Source organism: Protopterus annectens, chromosome 14.part0, assembly GCF_019279795.1.
Source record: "Protopterus annectens isolate FY-2018-M chromosome 14.part0, PAN1.0, whole genome shotgun sequence".
Lineage (NCBI taxonomy): Eukaryota > Metazoa > Chordata > Ceratodontiformes > Protopteridae > Protopterus > Protopterus annectens.
The window spans coordinates 1,124,041,964-1,124,066,040 of record NC_056748.1 but is presented as its reverse complement, the minus strand read 5'-3'; the positions used below and the strand labels follow the sequence as shown (position 1 = coordinate 1,124,066,040).

The following is a 24,077-nucleotide window of genomic DNA, read 5'->3' as shown; positions in this document are numbered from 1 at the left end:
TTAGCAGTTTCCTCACAATTAGTCTCAGACAAGTAAATCAAGGAATAAACAATTTGCTGATATTTAATATCGCCAACAAAAAACAATGCAAGAATGGACACTGGAGCAATACAGACCAGTAATGACGCTCATAAAAACAATGTTTAATATCACCAACAAAAAACAATGCAAGAATGGATACTGGAGCAATACAGACCAGTAATGACGCTCATAAAAACAATGTTTAATATCACCAACAAAAAATAGTGCAAAAATGGACACTGGAGCAACACAGACCAGTAATAACGCTCATAAAAACAACCAACAAAAAACAATGCAAGAATGGACACTGGAGCAATACAGACCAGTAATGACACTCATAAAAACAATGTTTAATATCACCAACAAAAAACAATGCAAGAATGGACACTGGAGCAATACAGACCAGTAATAACGCTCGTAAAAAAAACAATGTTTAATATCACCAACAAAAAACAATGCAAGAATGGATACTGGAGCAATACAGACCAGTAATGACGGTCATAAAAAAAAACAATGTTTAATATCACCAACAAAAAACAATGCAAGAAAGGGACACTGGAGCAATACAGATCAGTAATGATGCTCATAAAAACAATGTTTAATATCACCAACAGAAAACAATGCAAGAATGGACACTGGAGCAATACAGACCATTAATGACACTCATAAAAACAATGTTTAATATCACCAACAAAAACAATGCAAGAATGGGACACTGGAGCAACACAGACCAGTAATAACGCTCATAAAAACAACCAAAAAACAATGCAAGAATGGATACTGAAGCAATACAGACCAGTAATGACGCTCATAAAAAAAACAATGTTTAATATCACCAACAAAAAACAATGCAAGAATGGGACACTGGAGCAATACAGATCAGTAATGATGCTCATAAAAACAATGTTTAATATCACCAACAAAAAACAATGCAAGAATGGATACTGGAGCAATACAGACCAGTAATGATGCTCATAAAAACAATGTTTAATATCACTAACAAAAAACAATGCAAGAATGGATAGTGGAGCAATACAGACCAGTAATGATGCTCATAAAAACTATGTTTAATATCACCAACAAAAAACAATGCAAGAATGGACACTGGAGCAACACAGGCCAGTAATAACGCTCATAAAAACAACCAACAAAAAACAATGCAAGAATGGACACTGGAGCAATACAGACCAGTAATAACTCTCAAAAACACACACAAAAAAAACTTCAGATACACAGCTAAGAGTGAAGGTTACGAAATATTCTAACACTCTCTCTGTTCCTGAAGTGAAATAAATCAAATTACATGAAAGTTATGTTTTGTATTGTACCTGGTGTAGTAAATGGTTACACTCCAAGCACTACAAATCGGAATATTTTGTTTGAAGATGGTGTTAAATAAACCATTAAAAAAAATCTTTAAATTTCTTAAACTAAACGTTTCTTGAAAGGACTAACTACAGAAACTACAAATGGTGTGTGCATTACCATAAAAGGATTAGCAACAACCTTACAGAAAAATTGTTACTGGAGAAGACAAGAGGGCTAGCACAACTGTCAGAATGAGGATCACAGGGTACAAAGGTAAAGATACCAACCTTAAAAAAAGATGCCACTAGTACAACACAACACTGTCAGCTACATTTAAAAGCAAACTTAGAAATTTCTACCAACACTTAACATTGGTGAATTTGTTAACATTTTATCCTAGTGTATTATAGTTTAAAATTCAATGCATTAACATCGACAATCTAAGTTCCTTTACACAGATAAACAGTACCATTAGCATCCAAAGACCTGGTCTATCCTGCAATTGTCTGGTGTGTAGGACAGATATTAGTGAAATCCTTAATCGAATGTCACTCAAGACAGTGTCGCCACTGTGATTTTCAGACAAATGTACTGTACACAGAGTGCTCAGTACATTGTACATGTCAACACCAAACTAAGCGCTTATGCTGATGTGGACCACCTGCCCAATAACAGGAGGGCACACAGCATAATGGCCTGTGCACCCTGAAGAAAAAATAATGTTTTTCCATCACTGGGGGCCACTACAACATGTTCTTTAGGAGAATGGGGGGTTAAATGAAATCACTGGCAAGGGAAGGAAAGGAGTAGTTTTCAAGGTGAAAAGCATGGATGTGAGGGACAGGACACAGCATAACCTATAATGAACGGATGACAACACTTGCTCAAACTCATACTTACACAGTGACTGCAGTGTGTGGAAAACAAGAGACTCATACTTACACAGTGACTGGAGTGTGTGCAGAACAAGAGACTCATACTTACACAGTGACTGGAGTGTGTGCACAACAAGAGACTCATACTTACACAGTGACTGGAGTGTGTGCACAACAAGAGACTCATACTTACACAGTGACTGGAGTGTGTGCACAACAAGAGACTCATACTTACACAGTGACTGGAGCGTGTGCACAACAAGAGACTCATACTTACACAGTGACTGGAGCGTGTGTAAAACAAGAGACTCATACTTACACAGTGACTGGAGTGTGTGCAAAACAAGAGACTCATACTTACACAGTGACTGGAGTGTGTGTAAAACAAGAGACTCATTAAGAATAACCAATAAACAAATGAACTGCAATTCCCATAGTCTACAGCCTGCAAAGACGTAAAATATGGCATACTGTGCACACTGCATGTACTATACACACATTTAAAGTTTAATACATTACTTAACAATACACATGCACCACTGAAATTGCACACTATACAAAGATACCATCTGCTTACAGAGGTCACACTGCAATAATGGTGCTGTGATCACTGTAGCCACTAGGTCACACTGCAATACGTATGCTAATGGTGCTGAGATCTCTGTATCCACTAGGTCACACTGTGATATGTACGCTAATGGTGCTGTGATCACTGTATTTACTAGGTCACACTGCGATATGTACGCTAATGGTGCTGTGATCACTGTATCCATTACACATAACTGTCTTATCATTGCTCAAATACTTTTCTGAGCAATAGCAATCAACAGAAACAAATCAGTGCCATTCACTGCAATTACTTTTGGGGGAGGGGTAACTAAAGCCACCTACACCCCCACACCCCAAACTTTAAGTACAGCAATTCCACAGTTACATAATATTACAAAGAAAAAAAATCTCTAAATCAGTGTTAAGCACTGACCATTTTTACTGCAGCATAAGCATTTGAGTGAATTCCAGGGAACTGCTACAAAACAGCTATGGCTCTTATAGAAAACACTAAAAAGGTGAGATGCAGAGCAGTGGATTAATATCACAATTCACAGAACACCAGTACTTACAAGTCAGCAATCTGATGCATGAAGGTTTCTGCATCAGTTCTCAGCATTTACCTGCGGGATCACTACAGCTGGAGGAGGTGTCAGAGTAAGATCCCCTTCTAACACTGTAAGGACACATTTGTGTGCAGTGATACTGTTGCTTGCAATAGGGACATTACATCATAGATAATGTTCCACTGCATACACATCGCTGCAGCATCTTGCTTGGGTTCATCTTTTATAAATCTGTACATATGTTGGCATGAGGTAGTCAGTGTGCTGATATCAGACTATGCAAATTCTTAGTTCTTCCCACTGTTAACTGCTCCCAGCACTCTCTCTTAATGCACATGCTCATTAGCGGAGTCACGTGACTCAGTGTCACGCAGCTGTGCTCATTCTGCTTCAAAGATTACTGGTGAATTCGAGAACTGCACAGGGCTGTTGGCTGAGAATTCGTCAGTAATCTGATGAATCACTCCTTTGGAAACATGCCTGTGATGTCTCTGCAGTTTTTCGCTGGCAGCCGCATCAACAGAATGTAGATCAGCAACAGAACACATCTGTAGCACTCACAATGTTAAAGAAACTCTGGATGAGGGATAAAAAACTTCTTAATAAAAACTTGAGGAACCCAACCTGAGAGTATTACAATGTGGAACACCTGCACTTTGCGTGATCTTAGTCTCTAGCTGTACTATTATTTAGCCAGACTTGCTCTCAACACCGACATTTGATATAGCAGTTATACGGTGTTTGTCTGTTGGCTGTCAGTTGTTTTTGTCATTCCTGATGCAAAAGAATTTCCTCTGTGTTTTGTTACTTGACCATTTGATTGGGAACACTCAAGTCACGCAGTTTTTTGCCACCAGATCTGGCTTATATCTTGAATTACGGACGGACCACTCCTGCATTTTTCCAGCAGTTAGTTAACCTAAGAAGCATGTTAGCCTGACTATGCAGAAGCAGACAGCAGCTGCTGTACTTTGTGTCTAAGGTGAGTATATTATTTACATTAACAATGTTGTTTTTTTTTCTTTTGTCTAGTCTTCAGTTATTTACTTCTGAAGCTTGTTAGTGCATCTCTGCTATTTCCTCATCTATTCAACACCCTCTGTTCATGTGTCATCACAATTTGGTTTTACTGTCTCTTTCTTCTAAATTACTTTAGCAGACCACATTAGACCACCTTTAGCATTACATTTTCAGTCAACTTTATGCAATCTTACCACCTTTTTATTATACTGTTTATATCTTCTTTTGTTTTGTTACTTACACCTATACTCTGGTTTCCTTTATATTTTATTGGTTTATTTTACTATTACTGCTCACTGCTGTCTTTAGAGACTAAAACTTTAGCTTGAACCCGAATGAAGCAATCATGCTCCTAGCTCCTACCCTGGGGAGATGCATCCTGCAGCTCTTGCACCACCTGGACCCTACCTAATGCCTTACGACTAATATCACCTAGCATAGTATGGGAAGTGGTCTCCTGAGTCACTCAGCCACTGATCAGAAATACTCATGATGAAGGACCCAACACCCCTGGGGTCGCCCCCAAACCTAAGTGGACCTGCAAGTCTTACGAGAGAACCCATATAACTGTCACACTCAAAGACTTACCTCAGTGTCTAGACATAAAACAAAATAAGAAGTTATGTTCTTACCATAACGTTCCATGTGAATTGTTCATCTCGCCTTTGTTCTTACACATGGGTTCGGAGCCGATCCTCGGCTCCGAGTCGGCCACATCACTAGCTCCGCATCTTCGAGAAAGCTTGAGGCACAGTAATATCCCATGATCCTCAGGTGCTAACCCTCAGATCTAGTTTGCTATACCAGAAGAATCCCTTTAGAACTGTGTCTAGAACACTTACAAACAGATACCACACAGTGTCTGGAACCCTACTCTCAAATAGAAGAGAAAAGATGCCATTACTAATGTACAATAATATGCTAACAATATCTAGAAAAGGCTGAAAAGGAATTCAGTTGAAACCGTTCTCCCAGACCGCAGGACATGTCCTATGGAGGGGGGGAATGCAAGACCAAAGGCGAGATGAACAATTCACATGGATCGTTATGGTAAGACATAACTTCTTAATGTGAAATTGTTCGATCTCGCCGTTTGTTCTTACACACGGGTAGCGTCCCTAGCTCCTTTTTCCCGGGTGGCTCAAGGGAGAACATTCCTGAGTACAGTGGAACCAAATGTCGCCCTGTCCCTGGAGCTTTTGTCTAGTTTATAGTGGGCGATAAAAGTATGTGGTTTTGCCCAAGTTGCCGCTGCACAAATGGTATCTAAAGGCAAACGAGCGGTATGGGCTGAAGAGGCAGCGATCGCCCTTGTCGAATGAGCTCTGGGTTTGAAAGGGAGTTGCTGTTTCGATTCAGCATATACAAAATTTATGCAATCTGAGAGCCATTTGGATAAGGTAACCTTCGTTACTGCCTGTCCTTTCCTTTGGTCAGCATACGAGACAAATAGTTGGTCTGACTTGCTGTACTCTTTTCTCCTATGTAAGTAAAATCTCAGTTGCCTGTGAACGTCCAATTTGTGCAATGTGTATTCTAACTTATTGGAATGGTTTTTAAAGAAGGTAGGTAGTTCGATAGACTGATTGATGTTTTGAATCGAACAAACCTTCGGAAGGAAGGACGGATTGATGAGCAAGGTTACTCTATCTGGATGAAAAATCATGTACGGGGGTCGGATAGATAGAGCCTGTAACTCTAAAACTCTCCTGGCGGAAGTGATGGCAACCAGAAAAAGTGTTTTCCACGAAAGGAACTTTAACGGAGTTGTGGCTGCTGGTTCAAATGGGGGCAACATGAGTTGTGACAGCATGAGATTAAGATTCCAAGGTGCTATTGGATTACGAAAGGGGGGACGGAGGTGAAAGGTACCTTTCATGAAGGCTTTACAAAGCCTGCGGGACATAAGAGAACCATCTTCACGGCCAATATGAAAATTGGATATAGCCGCCAGTAGAACCCTTATAGTGGATGTTGATGCTCCTTCTTGAAAAAGTGTGGTAAGAAAATCTAGTATCTTGTGTACTGGAACCCCAAATGGATCTATACCTTGTTTGGAGGCCCAGTGCGCAAAACGGTTCCATTTGCTGTTGTACAATTTCCTTGTAGATGGTTTGTGAGAAGATACAATAATTTGTTGTACTGCAGGGGATAGTAACTCCGACCTGGCTAAGATGAGAAGCGGAGCAGCCAAGCTCTCAGTTTGAGGGATTTGAGGAAGGTGTGAGGAACTCCCGACGAATGTGTCAACAGGTCTGGCTCCGGGTCCAGCATCCATGGTTCCTCCACTTGAGATTGAAGGAAGGGAAACGAGATTTGTCGAGGCCAGAATGGGGCTATCAGTATTATGGTCCTGTCCAGACATTTGGCTTTCTGCAAAAACCTGGGAATTAGTGGAACAGGAGGAAAAGCGTAAAGGAGACCCGGGGGCCAATCGTATACCAGTGCGTCCCTGGGGACACCCCCTGGAGGGGGTAATGGGGCAAAGTAGCTTCTGCATTTGGCATTCAATGGGGATGCAAACAGGTTGCAGCAAGGCTGGCCCCATCTGCGGACGATCTCTTCCGCCACTTGAGGTTTGAGGGGCCACTCGTGAGGGAACAGGATGGCTCTGCTCAACCTGTCTGCGATTACGTTGGAAGTCCCCGGGATGTGCGTTGCTATCAGAAAGCGTCCAGTGGACTTTGCCCATTGCCAAATTCTGAGGGCCTCTCTGCATAACGGGTAAGATCTGGTTCCCCCTTGCTTGTTTATGTACCAGACCACTGACATGTTGTCTGTCTGAACTGTCACTGTTCCCCGAGGTAAAGACTTGTGAAAGTGTTTCAACGCTAGAAACACTGCCCTCAGCTCTAGAACATTGATGTGCAGATTGTACTCCAAGTTGGACCATTGACCTTGGACTGTTTGTCCCTGAAAGAATCCCCTCCACCCTATCAGGGAAGCGTCCGTGGTTAGAGTTGCTACCGGACTGGGTAATACAAACGGTCGTCCTAGTGTCAGCTCTTGACTGTGTATCCACCACAAGAGATCCTTCTTGCAAAAATTCATGATCAAGATTTCGTGAGACAGTGGAAGTTGTCGATACGACCACTGGGCAAATAGCATCCATTGAAGAATCCTCATGTGCATCCTGCCTAAAGGAACTACAATAAGGGAGGCTGCCATCAAGCCTAGTACTCTTAATATTTGTCGTGCAGGGACTCTCTTGCTGTGTAGAAGGACCGAAATTTGATGCCTGAGGTCTGATACTCTTGGTGAGGGGAGAGTAACTTGACCCAGGGAGGTGTCTAGCTGTGCTCCTATAAATAAGATACGCTGTGACGGCGATAAGACAGATTTTCCAAAATTCACCGTTATGCCTAGTGAAGAGCAAAGACTGATGGTGTAATCCCTAGCTTGTAGAAGACGATACTCGGTGGTGGCGGATAGGAGCCAGTCGTCTAGATACGGAAACACCCGGAATCCCCTTCGTCTCAAGTGAGACGCTACTACTGCCATGCATTTGGTGAACACCCTGGGGGCTGAGGTGAGACCAAAGGGCAGAGCGCGAAACTGGAAATGACTGGCTCCCAGCCAGAAGCGCAGGTGATCTCTGGACGCCCTGGCCATCTTGATATGGTAGTATGTGTCTTTGCGATCTATAGAGCACATCCAGTCGCCCTTCTGCAGAAAAGGAAGAATTGACTGTAGCCTGACCATCCGGAACTTTTCCTTTTTCACAAAGGTATTTAATTTGCTGAGGTCTAAAATTGGCCTCCAGTCCCCTGTTTTCTTTGGAACTAAAAAGAACCTTGAGTAAGTTCCGGATCCTATTTGGTCCGCCGGGACCAGTTGGATGACTCTGTTTTCGAGCAACCTTCCTATCTCTACAGTTGCCTGGTCTCGCAGACTGGGTGGAACGTCTTGGAGTTTTTTGGAGTTGGGTGGCATTTTGATGAAGGGAATGTTGTAGCCTTTGGTAACTATGCTTTTTACCCAGGAATCTGATGTAAGATTTAGCCAGGCCTCCGGGTATAAAGCCAAGCGACCCCCGACTGCCTCCAGAGTAGGACAGCCGGGCCTGCACTCACTCAGGAGTGCTGGAAGGGCTTTCCAGAGAAAGTCTCTCTGTCGCCCTGATTTTGCGGACCCCCTCTGCCGGCTGGGCGGCATCTTCCGTTTCTTCCCCCTCCTCTGCCTCTGGAGGGGGCGTCACTTTGGGTGTGCTGAAAAGATCCCAGAGTCTTTCGGAACCACATTTTTCCTCCTCGTTGCCCTTTAGGGTAGGGTCTAGATGGGAATGAAAAATGGACCCCTATGGCAGACAGGGTCTTCCCTTCTTGTTCACACCTCGTGAGAGTCTCCTTTACTTTGGGCCCAAACAAGGAGGCACTATCAAAGGGATCATTGGCAAAGGAAGACTTAAAAGGCTTCCGCAAAGGAGCATAAGCGCAACCAGGATTGCCTTCTCAGGGCGATCACTGAAGCTGCCACTCTACTCGACCCTTTGGCTGTGTATGAAATCAGCCTCATGGACGAGATGACTATGGAGTTTAGGGTGTTAAGATGCGCTGTCACTTTCTCGGCGACAGCAGCATCTGTGTATCCCTGGAGAGTATCTCCCAGTTCCTTAATGAGATCTCTCTGTAAACGCATGAAATGCGTAAGGTAGTTGAGCGATCGGATGGAAAAAGTCGCCTAACTAAATATGCGCTTCCCATACCTGTCCATCGTCCTAGAATCCTTATTAGGAGGATGGACAGAGGAAGATGATTCAGACATCTCTTTCTTAGTGGCCGCCGCCACCACCATAGTATCCACGGGAACCCCTTTTGTAAGATAAGATTTGTCCTGGGGGGCCGTCATGTATTTATTTGGCTTACGAGGGACTGATTCCACTGTATCGGGTGTTTCCCAAGCCCTCCGGGCTATTAGATCCATGAGATCGTCAAATGGCGGAGTCACCCAGGAGGTAGAAGGTTGAGTCCCAAATGCCTTCAGCAAGACCGATTCATCCACAGAAGGGGTAAGAGTTTGCCAGTCCCCCCTTTGTTTCAGGATTTCCAAAATGTCTGCAAACGAGACATCCTCAGAGGGGGACCGTGGGGACCCTTCTGTTTCATCTAAATCGGTATCAGATGTGAGAGATTCCTGGGGGGAATCGTGCCCCCTCTTGCACAGTCGTTTCCTCGGAACATCCTCAGCGGGAGCTTCTGGGGATGCATCTGAGGAACCAGAGTCGCCCTGTGGGGACTTCTGAGGCATTGGGTCTCGACGCTTGGTAGGAGCCGAAGGCACAGAAGCAGAACGCGGACCTTTTGGGGAAGGAGACGAAGATACTGATGAAGTATGTGTCTGATCAGACAAGACCTTCCTCATGATGTCAAAGGCACCGGTGCCCCGACCCGAAGATCCGACCCAATCCGAAGAAAGGAGGTAATTTCTCTGGAATCGGAACCCCGGGCTCAGACACCGAGGATGGATCTGAACTGATCTGAGCCGAGGCACACAGGGGAAGAGTCGGAACCGATATCTCGGTTCGACTATCCCCCCCCGGAACCTAGGAAAGATCTTCGGCTCAGAGACTCTCCGGCTGGTTCCGAAGGAGTTGAGGTCAACAGAGCCGATAGCACTACTGGAGGCTTCGGCACCGAGGGCTCTACAATCATCAGTTCTTCGATTTCTAGCTCAGATGACTCGACGGGTCTCGGAGGAGGAAGTGTTGAGGGAACAGGAATAGTCTCGAGTTTCGAAACCAGCTGGGACGAAACCTCGATTAATTTGGACAAAGCAGAGTTCTCCATAAGCTTCTGCACCACTCGGTCCACATCGGAGTCGGAAAGGGGCCTCGAAGAACGGGTCGAAGGGATCGAAGCCGTCACCGAGCGAAGGATAGCAGACGGTGGTACCTCTGACACCGGCTCCAAGACCTGAGCCTCGGTCAGAGATAAACTCTCGACACCTGGCACCGAAGTCATAGGAGCTGGCGTCCAAATCTGAAAAGAGGTGCTTGGAGCCGATGACTTGGGCTCTGACACTCTTGAAGACTTTGACCCCTTCGAAGACTTGGATACCTGCTCAGCCTTGTCCAGGGCTTCCTGAAAACCGGGTTTAAGCAACCCTCTGTCAACCAACTTCCTGTGTCTTTCCAGCATGACCCTCCCACTAAAGGAATGACAAATGGAAGTCTTCCTGCAAGTGGAGAGGGCCAAGACAGTAGACGCAGGATGAGTGGTTGTCAGTAATGGACATCTTCTGTCCGCACTGACATTTTTGAAGTAAAAAATCCAAAAAACACAGCACACTTAAGAAAAATCCCTATATAATACCAAGTGTAATAATAATAAACAATTTAAATCTAATATATATATAAAAATGCAAAACACACAGCACACTATGATTGATATATATATATATATATATATATATATATATATATATACATATATACACATATATAATAGAAAAGAGGAAGTTAAGGCAAAACATTTTTTAAAATACTGTTCAATCCTGACAGAAAAAACCCGAAGGCCTTAACTAAAGAAATTTTAAACTAACTAAACTAGTCTAAATACTTACAAATAACACCTATATTATAATACTTATTTAAACACTAAAATATGACTATAAATCTGTAGAAAAGAGAACTATATATCAAGAAAAGTAGAAAAAAATATACTGGCCCGAGCCTCTCAATGCGATATGCTGCTAGCGGCAAACTAGATCCAAGGGTTAGCACCTGAGGATCATGGAATATTACTGTGCCTCGAGCTTTCTCGAAGATGCGGAGCTAGTGATGCGGCCAACTCGGAGCCGAGGATCATCTCCGAACCCGTGTGTAAGAACAAACGGCGAGATTGAACAATTTCACATCAAATGTTTGATCCCTGAATGGAACTTCATATGCAGGTGTGGCACTGTATCCTTAGTGGGTCTGGTTTGAAAGCCCTACCTCTTCCTCCTCCAAAACATAACCACCTTTGACCGAGTCCAACTGAGCAATGGTTTGCAGTCCTGACACCTGGTGTACACTACTCACTCGCTTTCACCTGATGCAGCATGCCAATTGGGGTAGGCGAGACGTTCTCATACTCTATTCCTACAGTACAGCCAGATGACCCCAAGGCCACTGGTTTACTGCTGGACAAGGACTGTGAATCCACACATCCCACCCTGCCTATCCATCAAATTGGAAAGATCTTCAGAATTATCAGGAACAGAGTTAAGGCCAAGCTCAAAAATGTCTGGTGGAGTTTTTGGAGAGAGGTCCGAGAAGCCCTCAATTACCCTGACATGAAACCAGTCATTAATTACACTATTTCTGTAGACTGAAGGCAGCCTGACTTGCCCGTTTGGCTACCAAAACTGTAGCTATCCTTTAAAAGAGCTTGAGTGAGTTGGTACTGCAATTGTTTATGTTATCCTTTTGCTGGCATCTATACAATCTCTTAATAATACAGAGTATAATGCTTTGTACAGCTGTGGCAAGAGTTTTTATTTCTCTGCCTCAGTGGAACTTAGGGCCTTCAGCTACTCACCCCACCTCACCTGTCCCATTTCCAAACCCACTTGTTTATAAAGATTATGAATACCATGGAGGAACTCATTAAGACACTATTTTACAGTGCCTACAGTCATCTGTATCACATCTTCTGATATAAATTGGACTTGCTGTGCAGATGCCTCAACCACAGCCATCAGACTTGGATGTGTACAACTACAGGACAGCATGACTAAGAATGTCTTACCTTGGGAACAAAGTCAGGAACAAGTTCCCAGACTTGGATGTGTACAACTACAGGACAGCATGACTAAGAATGTCTTACTTGGGAACAAAGTCAGGAATAAGTTCCCAGACTCGGATGTGTACAACTACAGGACAGCATGACTAAGAATGTCTTACTTGGGAACAAACTCAGGAACAAGTTCCCAGACTCGGATGTGTACAACTACAGGACAGCATGACTAAGAATGTCTTACCTTGGGAACAAAGTCAGGAACAAGTTCCCAGACTTGGATGTGTACAACTACAGGACAGCATGACTAAGAATGTCTTACTTGGGAACAAACTCAGGAACAAGTTCCCAGACTCGGATGTGTACAACTACAGGACAACATGACTAAGAATGTCTTACCTTGGGAACAAAGTCAGGAACAAGGTCCCAGACTTGGATGTGTACAACTACAGGACAGCATGACTAAATGTCTTACTTGGGAACAAACTCAGGAACAAGTTCCCAGACTCGGATGTGTACAACTACAGGACAGCATGACTAAGAATGTCTTACTTGGGAACAAACTCAGGAACAAGTTCCCAGACTCGGATGTGTACAACTACAGGACAGCACGACTAAGAATGTCTTACCTTGGGAACAAAGTCAGGAACAAGTTCCCAGACTTGGATGTGTACAACTACAGGACAGCATGACTAAGAATGTCTTACTTTGACTAAGAATGTCTTACCTTGGGAACAAAGTCAGGAACAAGTTCCCAGACTTGGATGTGTACAACTACAGGACAGCATGACTAAGAATGTCTTACCTTGGGAACAAAGTCAGGAACAAGTTCCCAGACTTGGATGTGTACAACTACAGGACAGCATGACTAAGAATGTCTTACTTGGGAACAAAGTCAGGAACAAGTTCCCAGACTTGGATGTGTACAACTACAGGACAGCATGACTAAGAATGTCTTACTTGGGAACAAAGTCAGGAACAAGTTCCCAGACTTGGATGTGTACAACTACAGGACAGCATGACTAAGAATGTCTTACTTAGGAACAAACTCAGGAACAAGTTCCCAGACTTGGATGTGTACAACTACAGGACAGCATGACTAAGAATGTCTTACTTGGGAACAAAGTCAGGAACAAGTTCCCAGACTTGGATGTGTACAACTACAGGACAGCATGACTAAGAATGTCTTACCTTGGGAACAAAGTCAGGAACAAGTTCCCAGACTTGGATGTGTACAACTACAGGACAGCATGACTAAGAATGTCTTACTTAGGAACAAACTCAGGAACAAGTTCCCAGACTTGGATGTGTACAACTACAGGACAGCATGACTAAGAATGTCTTACCTTGGGAACAAAGTCAGGAACAAGTTCCCAGATGTCCATTTCCTACAGAAGGTGCTCCCAGACAGCCTACACAAGACCTGACTAATAACACATTAAGGAAACATCAGGCCATCACCACTGCAACATACATTAATGAAGTCCCCCTTGTACCTTCACTTTTTCAATCCCTTCAAAGACTGACAAACCCCAAAACAGGAACCTCCACACTATCAAAGCAAAAATCAAAAACATTGCAATTTTGCACAATCCAATGCCGGCTAAATCACACAAGATGATGCCTCCACTAAGTGCTCTCTCTCTGTCGTAACTCCAGTCTGTGGCTGCCCATATGGCACAATTCTAAGTTCACAGCAGCCTGGGGAACAATCACAGGACCATTCACTGTAAGGCGCTACTACTCTTGGACATGTCTTACAACTTCTTGGTCTTCCTCAGAAAAAGATCTGCTAGCCAGCCCAATTCACTGAAACTCATGACAAGCCCAGACTCAGGGAGAACCACAGCACATTTCATACTCCACATATTCCTGACCGTGAATGGGACAGACACATTCTGTCTCATACTCTGAATCTCAGTAGCTTCAACAAGCAATTCCATTACATCTAATTTTCATGAGCACCCTGGATGGATTCAATCCTCTGTTTCTGCAGTGAGCCAAAATGGTCCAATTGGACTCAAATGAAGAGCTTTTTGGTACAAAAGCATTTGGAATCCACACAGGACATTACTCAAGTTTACAATGGCTCCACATGAGTTCTACTACAGAGTGCTGCTAGTTGAGTCGTCCTTAAAGCCCAATGTCCTCAAGCTGTTGGCTGTGGTAGCCAAAGCCTTGTAGAAGATCTCTGGGTGTTACCTGTATGACTGTCTCCTGAAGTGGCCATCCAAGATCCCTTAAAAATGTCCCTTCTGTTGGTGCACACACAGCTGCAGTCCCATGGTCAGGAATGACTAAAAAATGGATGGAGCCCTCTCAGACTCCTCCCCCAATTTCTGGTTATCCCTAAAAGGTCACAGCCTCTGCAACATGGGTGAGGATACAGAGAATGGCTCAGACTTGCACTTTGCTAGATCTTCTGTGCTTACTAGCTGCCATGGTTTTCATGGTGCCACCTGCATGCATGAGGATGCCAGAGTCACATCACACTGTTAAGGACTGGCGTCAGGGCCACCATGTACTGATGGACCTTCTTTTAGTGCTGGAGCTATAGCAATGGTCTCACCATTGATGGATAATTCCACCAATCCCTTGTTGGGGTTTCCATTTCTGCAAATTTACTCAGTGCAGAGTCAAATGACAGATGCCTTGCATGCAGACTGAACAGCTCACCTAAGCTCCCATATAGGTTCATAGGTTGGTACTAGGCTATCGGCCCTAGGGCCTATACAAGCCTAGCCATAACAATTCCCTGGCTATTTCTTCCCACAGTATTTACTTCCTTGGACCCCTGTCTAGCAGGGCGACTGACGTGATCCCCGGGGTGAATTTCCTATCTCCCATACAATCATCAAGGTTCCTTTTGAAGAGGGCCAAAGAGGCGCTCTGCTTGACATGTATGGACAATCCATTCCACAGTCTGGGGAGTCTCTGGGTCAGGAACCTATCCCTCCAGCATGCTTTGTTCATTGTGATGACAAGGTTTACATCCCTGGAGCGTGCATATCTGAGGGATTGGGATTTCTTTAAGTATAGCATGTCCAACAGCTCTGGGTTTGACACAGCCTTGTATGTTAAGCAGAAATCGCCTCTGAGTAGACGATATGCGACAGAGTATAGGTGGAGTTTTTTTAGATGGTCAGTATAGGGCATCTGCTTTAGGCCTGTGATTCTTTTAGTGAGGTATTTCTGCAGCCTTTCCAGTTGTTGCAGATGTCTTGAGAGGTGCATACCAAATGGGGCATTGTATTCTATAATGGGTCTAATGAGTGATGAGTACAGTGGGACAATCACCTCCTTTTTTCTGGATGAAAAGCCCTTAGTGATGAGGTGTGCCATATAGAAGGATTTCCTGACCATTGCTGTCGATATGGTTATCGAAGGTGAGACCACTGTCCACCTGTGTTCCTAAGTCTCTTATCACACTTTCGCTGTTTAGTGTACTGCCACCTATGTGGTAATTCACGGGTACATGTTTTTTTCCCCAAAGGGGATAACTATACATTTTTTGGCACTGAGCTTGAGCCCATGGCTCTGACACCAAGCATCCATTTTTGTAAGGCCCTTTTGTAGAATATCCACATCATTTGGGGATTCAGTAATGACTCCCAGTTTGCAGTCATCTGCTAACTTTGTTAGCCAGAGTCCCTTAGTGTTGACCTGTACTTCAGTGACGTAGATGCCAAACAAGAGCGGTCCCAGGCCTGAACCCTGAGTTACTCCACTTGTCACACGTCTGGAGCTGGATTTGCAGTCGGCTACTTTTACAGTGTGGGTTCTGTCAGTAAGCCAGTTGGCAACCCGTTGAGTGACGTAGGGATTAATGCCCAGCTTAGTAAGTTTGTCTATGATTCCAGAGTGGGGGATGTTTTCGAAGGCCTTGGCGAGGTCCAGATAGGCTGTGTGGACCATCTTACCCTTGTCCACTGCTCTGGAGACTCATTCGAAAAAGTCAATTAGGTTCAGGAGACAAGATCAGCCCTTCACAAACCCAAACTGCGACTGCGTGGGGTCCAGTGTTTGAAGGTTGCCAACGTCTTTGTTTATAAGTTCCATGATAACACATTCCATGGCCTTGCAGATCAGGATCGTCAGACTGATGAGGCTGTAGTTTCCGGGATCCAAGGTGGATCCCCCCTTGTGGAGTGGGGGAACTGTAGCCATGCTCCACTCACTGGGCACGAAGCCTGAGGTGAGGCTATGATTAAACAGGACACTTAGGTGAGGTGCCAGTTCATTTTGTAGTTCATGCAGTACACAGCCTGGGATTTCATCTGGTCCCACGGATGCTGTATTCTTAGCTTTGGAGAGTGTATTTTTTACCTGTGTGGCCATTACCAGAATTTGGAAATCTTTCGGTATTGAGATGGGCCCTTTAGGGGGTGAGAGGGAGGTGAAGTTGACACTAAATCGATCTGCCAGGATATTGGCAATATCCTTGGGATCAGTATATTTAATGCCATTCTGTTGTAGCTAAGCGCAGATCTGAACATTGCCATTTAGATTCTTGACATAGTTATAGAATGCCTTGTGGTTGTCTTTGGAATCTTTGGCAAATTTATTTTCGTAACTAGCTTTGGAGGATTTTATGAGGGGATCTCAGCTTCTTACTGAGGCTGGTATGGGAGTTTTTTGCATCCTGGGATTTTCCTCTTTTCTGCAACAGTTTCTTCCTTTTGTTGTAAAGTTTGCTTATGGCAGGGGACCACCAGATTGGCTTCTTTTTTTGGAGAAGAGCATCTTGGTTCTACTGGAGATGACTTTTTCGATTCATGCACGAGTGCATGTGCTCGTACAGTGCCTAAGTGTAGGATTCAGCAGTCGAACTTTCAGTTCCCATCTGCATGGGTGTCATGAAGTTGGTCACTTCTGACGTGAGTAGCATGAAGTTGCCTTTGGAGAAATATTTTACGGAGGGTTTCCTACTGGGGGTGGAGGTACAATGAATGTGTTCCCCCTTCGAAAGGTGGCTCAATGGATCTAAAAGCAGTTTTACTAGCACCTGCACCTTGGAAACAAAGTATCTCTCTCCATTTGGTCGAATAGCCACTCTATTGTGTGGTACCCAAGCAAGCACAAAGGCACAAGTTCATGCTCCCATGCAAGAGGGGAGATGCACATCTGGTAGCAAACCACAGAGAGATACATCTCAGCCGTTCAGATATTTTGAGAAGCAAATAATCTTGTTGGCTGATCTGAGCCATTGTATCCCTCTGATGGATCGGCAGATTCAGAGATTGCACTCCAAAAACACAGATTCAGACATTGTGCCTGGTCAAGGTCTTGCAAATACCTATTTGGTATTAGTATCTCCCTCAGTTCAGAGCTCACAACTTTCTCATTTTCTTCACAGACTACACAATACCCTAACAAAGTCTAAAAATGTTTTGACAAACGCATACGTTATCACCACCCCATCACTCTCCCACGCAGCTTTGCATTTCTACCTGCACCAGCAAGACTTGGCAATAATATTAAGAGTGCAGACATTACCCAAGTCCATTTCCAAGTAATAAAAGGGAAGAGAGCTGGTTCTGGTTCTCTTTCTATATGATATACTGAAACAGGTCAATGACGAATAGCTTTTAACGATGATGTAAATACATCTTTTTAATAAATGTCCACAGTAAAGTATAGCTGTGCACTAATCCAACAGTGCAATAAAATAGCCATCACGACACCCTCCAACTGCTGGCTTAATCCAGTTTAGGTGGGGGGGGGGGGGGCGGCTAACCTAGCACTTAGGTAAGACAACGAAAGTAAACCTTGATATCTTACCAGACTATCATAGGCTGCACAAGTGAAAAAACAGTATGCATATGCACACCTATTGGCGATGTGAAAGACTGCCAGTTTAAAATACTGAATGTTTTGGGGATGTGGGAAAAAATAAAGTACATGGGGACACACAGAGGAATGGAAAATAAGCTCTGGGAGTCAGAAATATTAAACCACTGCACCGCTACACCATCATGTAATAAGCTGCATTTATGAACTCACTTATATGATAAGAGTGAACAAATGAGTGACATCATCATAAGCTTAACAAACTAGCTCTTACCATAAATGAAAGAGTAAGGTCAGGCATTCCAGAGAGCTTAACACACGCATCCACTACACCCTGAATTTCTGCAAATACAGTTGAACCTGTATACACAAGGAAAAGAGAAAATGTTTTGTAAATAAACCATCTAAGATTCGCAAAGTACTGCAGTTATTAAATGAAGAGTTTACTAGCATCTTGTTGAAAAAGGACTGCCACCTCTGTAACATTGAAAAAAACAGATAAAAGTCATTATTTGCCTCCATCTCACCACTCAACATGCAGAAATGACTTAAAAATATGTACTGTGCTTAATAAACTTTGGCAAATATTTATTTACATATTAAAAATGCAAAACTAAGGATCCTACAAAATCAGTCAATACACTTGTTGAAACTTAACACCAGATAAGGACAGAGGTCTAAATAATTCATAGAAATCTTACTGAGGTGATAAGAACAGGAATAAGAAAAAAAACAGCATCTGTATATATTTTCCATTAATCTGTAGCTTCTTTTTATTCCAAGAATCTAGCCGCTGTACTGACGACAAAAAGTACATCTGCATTTGTACTACAGATACCAAGTTCAGCTGGAGAATAGACTGATTATTTACCGTTATATACAGGCTCATTATGTTTGCATACTTCTACTGAGATGCAAGATGAACAGAACTGGATTTATTTAAAGTGATCATATTTCACACTTCTCAACTTGTCAATTGAAACAAACAAAAGACCACACTGGGAAGGAGCTTAACTGCAGTTCATTAATCCATGCTAAATGAACCAGTCAGTATTCAATTTGGGAAAATAAACTTCAGAGCTCTACAGTAACATGAGTGTTACTAAAAATTCTGGACAAGCACTCACCAGCTAAGACTTCCCAAAAGGCACCATCATTTTATGTCTGTCAGGACAAATCACCCTACTTTGGGAGAAGCCAGGTCTGATTTCAGAATAGTCCAGGAGCAGCCTGCATTCATGACGATACCAAAACTGATCAACAACAGCAGGCACATTTTAAATATGGTTGCCAACTGACACTACTCCAAGTAAAGTTTCTCTCATTTTCATCAATCTACTGAGTTTCTAGTAGAAATCCTGCAACATAATAACTTTCAAAGGCCACTGAGGAAACTTCTCAGTCAGCAACTGCCACAGGACCTCTAATATCCAGCTAAAGTACAATTTTCTGTTGGGTACTGCCAGAAATTGCCACCACTTACTCCAAGGTAAAGGGGAAGATCCTTGCGTCTTAGTCAGTCACATCAGATGGGGAAAAGACTTGAAAACACATCCACAAAGACCACTATTTACCCTCAAATAGCATTTATGTTCTGCATTTTTTATTCCTCACACCTGCTGCCTATCAACCTTCCATCGGTTCCTCTAAGTATGTAAAATAAGCTTGGGAGGCCATCACCTCGGCAGCTTGCCCAAGCTCTCTGACCCACAAAGCAGCTTTAATTTGCGAATATTTCAGAGTACTGTCCCCTAACCTACAGGCCAGCTTTTAAACTATCTAAACCACGTACAGCACAGGAACAGACTGCTTGGTGGCTACATACTACTTTTGTTTTCATTTGTGGCGATTCCCAACAGCCTTTGCTGGTGTTCGTAATGCAGTGCACCGAGCTGATACACCTATTGCAAACATGATGACTTGCCCAGAATAATTTTATTCACAGAATAAAACATCTGACAAAAGCTACCACACCATGTCTGAGCTATATTCAGTATCACAAACAGAGCAAATAAAAATTTAACTACATAAACTGGTGTATGTGGTGTGTCAACTTACACAAAGAATAAAAAATGATGACAGAAATCACCAAACCTCGTACTGTCCTCTTTTTATGCGATTAACATCTTGGGTTAAGTAGACAAGTACTGAGGGCAATAGTGTGCGTCAAAACACAGTGGTTCACATCTGATTTTCAGAATATGTTAACAAAGCTGAAAGTACAGCTGCTGCTTACTGGCTTCCCAGCATCCATAAACCGCTGCCCCAAACCAGAGCTGTCTGAAGAAAGAGACCAAGTACCCAACCTCCTGCCCAGTTTTATTGAATTCTACAATCAAGCAGTAGTGGGTACACTATGTTAGAACTGCCAAAAGATGAATCACTCCCAAGGTGTCAACAGCCAAGGCCCGGCAGATGCAGCACAATGTGCAGTGCAGACTCTCGATCGAGAGAAAATTTATCTGTCACATCACTATGCCTTCCCTTAAAGTATCAGTTAATTTAAGATTGTATTACCTTATGTTATCGGTAAGGTCCTACAAGTATTTAAATATACCTTATCTATGATTAAACTTAATTACATTTGATCATCTTATCAGCTTTGTCAATGATGGCATCTATTTCTTCAACATCATCAAAATATGCTTTATTATTTGTCCTCTAACTTAAACAGGCCTAGCCCGGTGTAGAGAAAGCTAGTTAAAGGAGTTACACATGGACTAGGTCTTCTAACTTAAACGGGCCTAGCCCGGTGTAGTGAAACTAGATCTTCTAACTTAAACAGACCAGAAGGGAAAGCCCAGAGAAACCGAAAATGCACAATAAATGTCTATATTCTTAAAGAAAAACAGGTATACTTGCAATCCTAGTAAATTCACAAGCGGATCCCCGCCAAAAACAAACAATATCAAACTAGCAGAACTAACTGCCAATGATGACCAAAAAAAAATGGTCAGAATAACAACAGACAAGACAACAGGAGCCTCTGTTGACTAAAAGCGGAAAACCACCAAAAACTCTGTCCAATATCAAAAAATGCGCAACTGCGCCTAACTAACTGGCACACAGGATACCAATAACAACTAGTAAACTAAGTTGCACTTACAAAAGGGCAAGCAATACAAGTGCCTAATCTATTAGTAACACTAAATATACAATAAAATCATTGAATATAAAGAATTTTGAAAGTAACTTAACCAGAGCCAAGAGAAGCACAGCCAAACTCGTCAACGCGGCAAACGACATCTGGGGATTGTACTGGTGCACCATGGGGTACCTGTTTAGCCACGAGCCAACCAGAAGTTTTCCAGCTTGTAAATCAGCCGAGTCGGAGCCAAGGATTGGCTCTGAACCTATATGTAAAAATGAAGGTGAGCTCGGACTACCTAACATTTTATGTTATCGGGTAAGGTCCTACAAGTAACCCAGCCACTAGGGATGCACAAGCCAGTGCATTTCTTTGTGCCGGTCCCAAGCCCGGATAAATGGGGAGGGTTGTGTCAGGAAGGGCATCCGGCGTAAAATTTTGCCACATCATATATGCAGCAAACTGTACAGAAATTCATACCGGATCGGTCGAGGCCCTGATTAACAATGACCACCACCAGTACTGTTGGCCAACAGGCTGCTGGTGTAAACTGGGCTACTGTTAGCCGAAGGAGGAGAAGAGGCAGAAGGCATGCCCGAAGGCAGGTAAAAGCTAGGACTGTGATAGTGAGGGTCGGAACTTTGAATGTTGGCAGTATTAATGGTATAGGGAGGGAGCTAGCTGATATGATGAACTGAAGGACGGTTGGTATATTGTGTGTGCAAGAGACCAGATGGAAGGGGAGCAAGGCTAGGTGTATTGGAGGTGGTTTCAAATTGTTTTATCATGGTGTGGATGGGAGGAGAAATGGCGTAGGCATTATCCTGAATGAACAAGTATGCTAAGAGGGTTTTGGAAGTGAAAAGAGTGTCGGACAGAGTGATGTTTATGAAGCTGGAAATTAATGGTGTAATGATGAATGCTGGTAGTGCATATGCTCCCCAAGTTGGGTGTGCGATGGATGAGAAAGAAAAATTTTGGAGTGAGTTGGATGAAGTGGTTATGACTGAACCAAAGGGTGAGAGACTGGTGATTGGAGCAGATTTCAATGGCTGTGTTGGTGAAGGGAACAGAGGGTATGAGGAAGTGATGGGTAGGTATGGTGTTAAGCAAAGGAATAAAGAAGGTCAGATGGTAGTGGATTTTGCAAAAAGGATGGACATGGCTGTGATGAATACGTATTTTAACAAGAGGGAGGAGCATAGGGTGACGTACAAGAGTGGAGGAAGATGCACACAGGTGGATTATGTGGAAGGGCCAATCTGAAGGAGATTGGAGACTGTAAAGTGGTGGTAGGGGAAAGCGTAGTTAGGCAGCATAGGATGGTGGTGGTTTGTAGGATGACATTGGTGATCAAGAAGAGGAGGATGAGTGTGAGGGCAGCACCAAGGATCAAATGGTGGGAAGTGAAAAAGGGTAATTATGAGGTGATGTTCAGGGAAGAGTTAAGACAGGCACTGGGTGGCAGTGAAGAGTTACCGAATAGCTGTTAACTACAGCAGAGCTAGTAAGAGAGATGGCTAGAAGGGTGCCTGGTGTGACATCTGGAAAGAGGAAGGAGGACAAGGAGACCTGGTGGTGGAATGAAGAAGTACAGCAGAGTATACAGAGAAAGAGGTTGGTGAAGAAGAAGAAGTGGGATCGTCAAAGAGATGAAGAAAGTAGACAGCAGTATAAGGAGATGAGGCGCATGGCAAAGAGAGAGGTGGCAAAGGGTAAGGATAAGGCATATGAAGAGTTGTATAAAAGGTTGAACACTAAGGAGGGAGAAAAAGGACCTGTACCGATTGGCTAGACAGAGGGACCGAGCTAGTAAAGATGTGCAGCAGGTAAGGGTGATAAAGGATAATGAGGGAAACGTACTCACAAGCGAGGAGAGTGTGTTGAGCAGATGGAAAGAGTACTTTGAGGGGCTGATGAATGAAGAGAATGAGAGGGAGAGAAGGTTGGATGATGTGCGGATAGTTAATCATGAAGTGCAGTGGATTAGCAAAGAGGAAGTACGGATAGCTATGAAGAGGATGAAGAACGGAAAGGCTTGGTCCAGATGACATACCTGTGGAAGCATGGAGGTGTTTAGGTGAAATGGCAGTGGAGTTTTTAACTAGATTGTTTAATGAAATCTTGGAAAGTGAGAGGATGCCTGAGGAATGGAGAAAAAGTGTTTTGGTACCGATATTTAAGAATAAGGGTGATGTGCAGAGCTGTAGTAACTACAGAGGGATTAAACTGATCAGCCACAGCATGAAGTTATGGGAAAGAGTAGTGGAAGCTAGGTTAAGAAGGGAGGTGATGATTAGTGATCAGCAGTATGGTTTCATGCCAGGAAATAGCACTACAGATGTGATGTTTGCTCTGAGAGTGTTGATGGAGAAGTACAGAGAAGGTCAGAAGGAGTTGCATTGTGTATTTGTGGATTTAGAGAAAGCATATGACAGGGTGCCTAGAGAGGAGTTGTGGTATTGTATGAGGATGTCGGGAGTGTCAGAGAAGTATGTAAGAGTGGTACAGGATATGTACGAGGGGAGTGTGACAGCGGTGAAGTCTGCAGTGGGAGTGACGAATGCGTTTAAGGTGGAGGTGGGATTACATCAAGGATCAGCTCTGAGCCCTTTCTTATTTGCAATGGTGATGGACAGGTTGGCAGACAAGATCAGACAGGAGTCCCCGTGGACTATGATGTTTGCAGATGACATTGTGATCTGTAGTGAGAGTAGGGAACAGGTGGAGTAGACCCTGGAGAGGTGGAGATATGCCCTAGAGAGAAGAGGAATGAAGGTCAGCAGGACTAAGACAGAATATATGTGTGTGAATGAGAGGTAGGACAGAGGAATGGTGAGGATGCAGGGAGTAGAGGTGGCGAAGGTGAATGAGTTTAAGTACTTGGGATCAATAGTTCACAGTAATGGTGAGTGTAGGAGTGATTTGTGACAGACTAGTACCAGTAAGAGTGAAAGGGAAGGTCTACAAGAGGGTAGTGAGACCAGCTATGTTATACGGGTTGGAGATAGTGGCATTGACAAAAAGGCAGGAGTCAGAGCTTGACGTGGCAGAGTTGAAGATGTTAAGATTTGCACTGGGTGTGATGAGGATGGACAGGATTAGGAATAAGTATATTAGAGGGTCAGCCCAGGTTGGAAGG

General features: G+C 43.5%; 1 protein-coding gene across 2 annotated transcripts in view; it reads right to left on the bottom strand.

The window, feature by feature from the left end:
• The window catches only part of LOC122789446 (AP-3 complex subunit mu-1), a 243,651-nt gene that overhangs the window by 172,241 nt on the left and 47,333 nt on the right, over positions 1–24,077 (bottom strand). For both annotated transcript variants that reach the window (XM_044056909.1, XR_006362810.1), the window contains exon 5: positions 18,122–18,207. In XM_044056909.1, the coding sequence (XP_043912844.1) occupies positions 18,122–18,207 (86 nt within the window). The remainder of the gene's footprint in view (positions 1–18,121; positions 18,208–24,077) is intronic.